Source organism: Glossina fuscipes, unplaced genomic scaffold, assembly GCF_014805625.2.
Source record: "Glossina fuscipes isolate IAEA_lab_2018 unplaced genomic scaffold, Yale_Gfus_2 2, whole genome shotgun sequence".
Taxonomy (NCBI): Eukaryota; Metazoa; Arthropoda; class Insecta; order Diptera; family Glossinidae; genus Glossina; species Glossina fuscipes.
In genome coordinates, this window is record NW_023998416.1 from 14,630,399 (window position 1) to 14,637,640 (window position 7,242).

Genomic DNA, 7,242 nt, shown 5'->3' on the forward strand with positions numbered 1-7,242 from the left:
ATACTTGCATCAATTAATAGAATTTTTTCTTTTAAACTCTGCAATGCTTTTTCTGCCAAACAGTTACTTAACTTGTAGCGTTTGTTAGTACATTAAATATCATATATTAATATGTATTGAATGTATCGCAGCATTCGACGCAGTCTACATTGTTATGCGTGGTGCACAATGCATTGAAGATTAGAAAGAATTGTCCTGATTGTTAATATTTATTCTATTCTATGGAAAAAGTCCTTAAAGCTTATATTCCTTCAGCTTTAACAAATAAAATAAGAGAGAAAAGATCAGTTGAGGGAATGTGTGTGATTTTTTCGTACCAACTTAACTAAAGCTGCCAATCGTTTCTAATGTCTATCCTTGATGGTTAAAAATGTTTAAAACGAGCTCGATTTGCCACCCCAATGTAGACAAAACCATGCAGCCTTTAATTACAGCTAACTGCTGCTGTTCACGGCTATTCAAATGCACAAATCTATAGCTCGATTGCTACAGCAGATGTTGATCTAAATCTGATGACAATTATAGTATGTATGAGACAGTTATGCAAAGCATTGCTGCAAAAATGGTCTAGCAGGCCAAAAACTTTGTCGACAATGAAAAAAACTTTTTTTTTGTCATATCTGTATATTATTTTGACGCGATTTCTACCAAATTAAGAAATTTGGTACACTTTTGGCTCGCGTATAATATGGGGGATGGGAGAACTTGGTGATTAGATAGTAGAAAATAATAATTTCTTTCAAAACAATGCAATGACCGCCTCCTTCTATATTTTTTTTTTGTGTATTTTTTTATTATAATAGAGGTGTACCATGCCATGATACCATGACTGGTGCCCAATGTGATCCCTGTCCTATGGGCTATGAAGGTGATGGACGTAGCTGCATAAAACGTAATCCCTGTCTTGATGGTCCATGTCCTTCGGGTAAGTTAAAGCGTTTCTAGTCATTTTATCTCAGCATGAGTCGTTCTTCAGCTTAAACAAATAAACATTGATTTTGTTTTACTACTTATACGCTTTGAATTGAGTTTATCTTTATCCACATGTGAATATATTTGCTGCTCTATAGTCATTCTTTTGTTTTTCTTTTTTAATAAAAGGTAACATTTTAATGCCTACCCATAATATACAACATTACCAGAGGCAATATACGGCCCGCAAATATTCTGTCATGTCATCATAGATATAATTTTTTCTTTTACCAAAATCACAAGAGAATCCCCCGCTTGATTGAAAAAAAAAAAAAACTTTTATAAAAACGAGAGATTTTTTAAATTAACTACCAATAACCGTAGAGTTTAGTTACATTACATTAAATTATTATTATTAGGTTGTTTAAGTTTAAATGTAAGTCAATTCTTTTCTAACAATTTATTACTTTACCATATTTTCTATGCTATATTTTATACATATATGATGTAGAAATGCTTTTTACAAATATTAATTTGATTACAGAAAAGTATTATTTTATCCAAAATAAAATCATAAAAAATTCAAAAAATAAATTTATGATATAATCATACGAACAAATAACATTAAAAATTTTGCGATAACTAAGAAAATTGTATTCGTTTGTAAACGAATTTTATATATCCACCACTAAGCATTTGTTTTGATATATTCATAAAGCAGATCACATTGAAAGTATAAGGCGGTTAATTAGCTGGGTGTATTTAACAAGTAATTCAAATAAATCAAGATTACCTAGAGCAAATAAGGGGAACTTTGTGCTATTGTCAATTGCGGGAGCAACAGTAATGGGGCTTTGGAATCATTTTCAAACGAATTAAAAGCATAGCTCAGCTCATAGCTCATTCGTTGAAGCTAACTCGTACGTAACTCACTGTACATATTTTGAGCCTAATAATGAGAAAACAACAATTTGTCACAAAAATTTGCTTTATTTTATTTCAAAACGTTCCCCTTTATAATCTACAGTCTTGGCAGAACATTCGAAAAGTTTTTCCACTCCGCTTGAGACAGTTTCAAAACACGGTTGTTGAGCGCATCAAAGGCTTCTTTGCCCTATATGTGATGTCGGCTAGAGTAACGCCATTGCATTTTCATTCAACTCAGTTGATTGCCTTTCATTTTCTCCCTTATTCGCCTAAAAATCATGACTCGTTGCTTGTTACAGTCTTAAGTGTCATCTCTTTTGAAGCACCGCGATTGTATTTCCATCCAACGAGATACAACGAAAACAATCCCTTTTTCACGGTTAATGATCATGCCATAATCTCTATATGTCAACACCCTGTCACACGTCCATCCATCAACATCAGTTGATGCTGTTTTTTGGCATAACAACTGATTTGAGTCGGCCTTCACGAGTAAGCTTTCGATGGCCACAGTGAGTTAGTTGGACCGGCTCTTCGCAATAGCAAGGCATGGTACTTTATTGCCAAAATTGAAAGTAAGTCAATCGATGTATCCTTGTCTTGATAATCCACATTAAAAGTCGTCAGAAATCATTGCACGAATTTTTTCTATTCTTCTCCTTCTTCTATACTTCTTTTCTATTTCTTCTTTGAAGCGAAAGTTTCAGTACCACAAACCGCGCTCCAATGGCAAAATCTTATGAAGAAAATTATCTTTAAATATGTTAAACTTTCCAGTTGAAAAACCTACCAAGAGTTAGGGATTGCTAAGAGACTCAAATAATGTAAACAGTGATCTACATACACATTTATGAAAGTGTAATAAAACTTTTTTCCTAATATCGCTTCAATCAATTTAATCGCCGTTGCGGAGTTTATTAAATGAAGGGAAAAGTTGTCGGCCTTTAAAGGTGCTTGTTGCAAGTCTATAAGAAGTTAATATGTTGAGATAAGAACACTACATTAATTTTTTTTTTAGTTTTCTAGTACTACGAGGAAAAAGTGTGAACATAGGAACAAGGCTTAATCGATGCGCAGTCTCGAGTTGACCTTTATAAGTTTCTATAATGTCTTAATTTAATATAAGAAGAAGAATATGCAAAAAGTTACAAAATTTAGATGGTGGGTATAACGAGTGAACTTAATTGTTTATGTATATGTGTGCTAATGTGTATATAAAAAAATATATTGTAAAAATCCTAAAAGCTTTAGTGATTACAATGAAAAAAAAAAAAAGAAGAAAATATTTCCTTGAAACATGTTTATTAAATTAACTATATTTATATAGCGTTTAAGCCACACCAGAAAGTGGAGATTATATGAAAAGAATAAAACTTTATCGTACATCTGTTAAACTAAAAAAAAAAAAAAAACAAAAAATTCTAAAATATTTTATGCAATAAAGTATAAATTCAATCTAAACCATAAGAAAAAAAAAAAAAAAAGCGTTTCAATTGCATTTGCGTTGTTTTCAGTACATAAAGGCGGGTAATTATTTTTTCAAACTTATTTTATTACACCATCTTATATAACATTTGGTTGGGTCATCATTCACATTCTTTTATATATATTTTCCATTTTCTGGTAAAAACAATGCACCAAAATATCAAAACGCACTTTTCTATTAACAATGTCATGCTATTTTTGCTAACCAACAATTTTTTAAAGTAACATCCGTAATAACATTCACTACGATTCGCTTCATATTATTATTCAATGCATGTTTATCGGTCATTTACCATAGACTCGATAACTTAATTCCGTTTGTTGTTCTCTTCTAAAATTCTATTACGACAGGAGCCGAGTGTGTGGAAATGGATTTTTCTCCGTATTTTGAATGCATATCTTGTAGCCGTAGCGAACAACGTAATGGTACCGAGTGCGTGGATATAGATGAGTGCGAGCTCTACAGACCTTGCGATGCCCGAACAACTTGCGTAAATCAAAGTCCTGGATTTCGTTGTGAACCATGTCCTTTGGGCTTTGATGGCAATCATATTTACGGTAAATAAGTTAAATTTAGATTCACATTAACGCCTAAATAATATGATGGATTAAATGAATATATTTATTGCATTTAGGTTATTATGCCGAATACTGGACGCCGAGCTATCAAAAACAAACTTGTTATGATGTAGATGAATGTGAAAGCGGTATCGCTCGTTGTTGGGCGAATTCTCTATGCTTGAACACAATTGTAAGTGAAGTTGATAGAATAATAGGTAGACATAGTGTCTTCCCTTTTATATCTATTTTGAATTTCTTCTTTCATTAAGGGGTCTTATCGGTGCAATTGTCGTGAAGGTTACACTGCGAACGGTACTTCACAATGTGTTCCCTTAGCAGATATGTGTCCCGACGGTACAATCTGCGATAGCAATGCCGCCTGTGTATCTAGCGGTAACAATAAATATCATTGTAAATGCAGTGTGGGTTGGGCAGGCAATGGTTTCCTTTGTGGTCGCGACCACGATTTAGATGATTGGCCTGATAATCAATTAACTTGTTCCGATTTGCATTGTCGCCGCGACAATTGCCCAGATATTCCCAATTCGGGACAAGAAGATGGCGATAATGATGGTATTGGTGACAATTGTGACGATGACGCTGATGGCGATTTAATCTTAAACGACAAAGACAATTGTCCTTTCGTTTACAATAACGATCAATTAGATTCGGATCATGACGGTGTCGGTGATGCTTGCGATAACTGCCCGCTTATATCAAATCGTAAGCAACTGGACAATGATGGCGATGGTACAGGAAATGCATGCGATGACGACAGCGACAATGATACGGTAATCAATGATTATGACAATTGTAAGCTTATTGCCAATCCAAACCAGTCGGACATTGATAATGACGGCGTTGGAGATGTATGCGATAACTGTCCGAGCATTTCGAATCCCTCTCAAGAGGATCGCGATAACGATTTATTAGGTGATGCTTGCGACAGTGAAATTGACGGGGATAACGATGGCATACAAGATAGCGAAGACAATTGTCCTATGGTTAGCAATGCTGATCAATTGGATACCGATAGGGATGGCAAGTAAGTTTTGCGCCTTGGAATTGCTGTGATTCAAGCGCTTAGGGTTATTTCTTCTAACTTTTTAACACAAAAAGGGGCGACGCTTGTGATGATGATATGGATGGTGATGGTGTACCCAACTATAGAGATAATTGTCCTTTGGCAAATAACCCCAACCAAGCGGACTTGAATAGTAAATTTCTTAAACTGTTTTGAAAAACTTTGAAGAATTTTGCAAAATTTTTCCTTTTTAGAAAACGGGAAGGGAGATATTTGTGAATATGATGAAGATGCTGATGGAATACCAAATGCTTTAGATAATTGCCCAAATAATTCCATGATATATTCCACTGATTTTCGAGATTTACGACCGGTGTTATTGGATCCTGTAGGTGAAGCACAGCGGGATCCAAATTGGGAAGTACACGCTAATGGCTCCGAAATTATTCAAACGTTAAATAGCGACCCTGGACTGGTCGTCGGACACGATGCATTCAGTGGCGTAGACTTTGAGGGTACATTTTACGTCAATGACGAGTCTGACGACGATTACGTTGGTTTTATATTCAGCTATCAAAGCAATCGCAAATTTTATGTAGTTATGTGGAAAAAAAATTCTCAAACGTATTGGCATTCGAATCCGTTCCGGGCATCTGGTGAGCCAGGTATACAAATCAAATTAGTAGATAGCGTTTCCGGGCCCGGACCGAAATTACGGAATAGCTTGTGGCACACTGGTGACACTAAAGGTGAAGTAAAACTTCTATGGAAAGATCCGCTGAATATCGGCTGGAGAGAAAAGACGTCTTATCGATGGTCACTGGTACATCGACCAGCTATTGGTCTCATCAGATTGCGCATGTTTGAATCCGATAAACTCATCCTAGACTCGCATAATATATATGACTCCACGTTAAAAGGTGGACGTTTAGGTGCCTTTTGTTTTTCACAAGAAATGATTATATGGTCGGATTTGGCATATAAATGCAATAGTAAGTGGGATGATATTTTTCGAAAAAAAGAACTCTGCTTAATATCAAGTATTCCTTTTTTTCCCCCCCTTCTTTATATTTAGCTCGCGTGCCTGCCTTGATCTTCAATGACCTGCCGAATCATTTAAAACAAAAAGTTGAAATTGATAGATAAATTTTCGTCTGGAGAGACAAAAAAAAAAAAAAAAAATTGCATATGTGTTTTTGTTCGTTGTTTTTATTTTAAACTAATACCTAATGCTGTAGTGCTGTAAATTAAGATAAGACATAAGGTACCTTATAGTAACAAAAGTAAAGCATGCTCTTGTGCATTTTCATATTTATCCAAGCATCTTATTGTCATAATAAAGAATACAAAAATTTTGTTGTAAATTCATTTAAATATTTCTTGCATACGATTTACTAATACCATTGCAAAATGTCAATTTTGCGTTTTACAAATTTTACAAATACATCTTAAATCTATCGTCTCCCGGGAGCAGACGGTATAGATATTCTTGCAAAAATTGTGTCACATCTTTTCGCTGCGACCTCTTGTAAAAAGAGTTTAACGTAAATCCAAATGCTTTGTTTTGCCACGACTAAGAGGTGTCGTAAAATCAAATCAATTGAAAACCTTGGAATTTCTTGTACGCTCTATTTGCCACAACTAAGATTCTTTTTCTTCATAATTTGCACACAGCGACTGCGGGAGAAATTTAGAATAGTGTTTTCAAATACTAGTCACGATTTTTTCACATACTATCGTCGATTTGGTCAAGTCATTCTCAATATCATCACCATGTCCGTTGGACAGATGCAAAGGTTTAGTTACCATCACACATTATCCCCGCTTTACAACGGTTGTAATTTGAGGTAACTTATTATTTGGATTTCCCATCGCGGATGATGGTAGAGGAGCTTTTCTAATGGTCACTGTAATATCGCCACCACTGTGGAGAAAGCAATTCTCACATGTATACTCCTTGCCTTGAAGAGCATAATTGCTGCTATTTGGTATCAGATCTAGAAATTAACGATGATAGTGGCACAAACATTTCATGCATTGTAGAAGCGGTACTAGTCCTCGTGCCTTCAAACGGCTTAACGAACATGATTCCTGGGCCTCAGTGGAGCTTGTAAATTTGTAAATTTGTAATTGACAAGTTCATACACATATTCAACGTAGAAGTATATATTTATATATGATACAAAAATTACCAACCTGATCGATATATAACGATTCTTTCTTGCTTTTAACAAACAAACAATTGAATTGAAGCACGTATCCCGTCAGTAAGAAAACATTCATAGGGAGAGAGAGAGAGAGAGAGAGAGAGAGAGAGAGAGAGAGAGAGAGAG

The 7,242-nt window shown here is 34.9% G+C and overlaps 1 protein-coding gene across 2 annotated transcripts in view; it reads left to right on the forward strand.

The window, feature by feature from the left end:
• The window catches only part of LOC119633006 (cartilage oligomeric matrix protein), a 37,953-nt gene extending 31,898 nt beyond the window's left edge, over positions 1-6,055 (forward strand). Inside the window, exons 9-15 of one of the 2 annotated variants that reach the window (XM_038026192.1) lie at positions 804-925; positions 3,676-3,882; positions 3,960-4,075; positions 4,155-4,930; positions 5,005-5,102; positions 5,164-5,901; positions 5,985-6,055. In XM_038026192.1, the coding sequence (XP_037882120.1) occupies positions 804-925; positions 3,676-3,882; positions 3,960-4,075; positions 4,155-4,930; positions 5,005-5,102; positions 5,164-5,901; positions 5,985-6,055 (2,128 nt within the window). Of the gene's footprint in view, positions 1-803; positions 926-1,101; positions 1,444-3,675; positions 3,883-3,959; positions 4,076-4,154; positions 4,931-5,004; positions 5,103-5,163; positions 5,902-5,984 lie in introns of those variants that run through there. The other variant, XM_038026193.1, reaches the window with a different exon arrangement.
• The last annotated feature ends 1,187 nt before the right edge of the window (positions 6,056-7,242 follow it).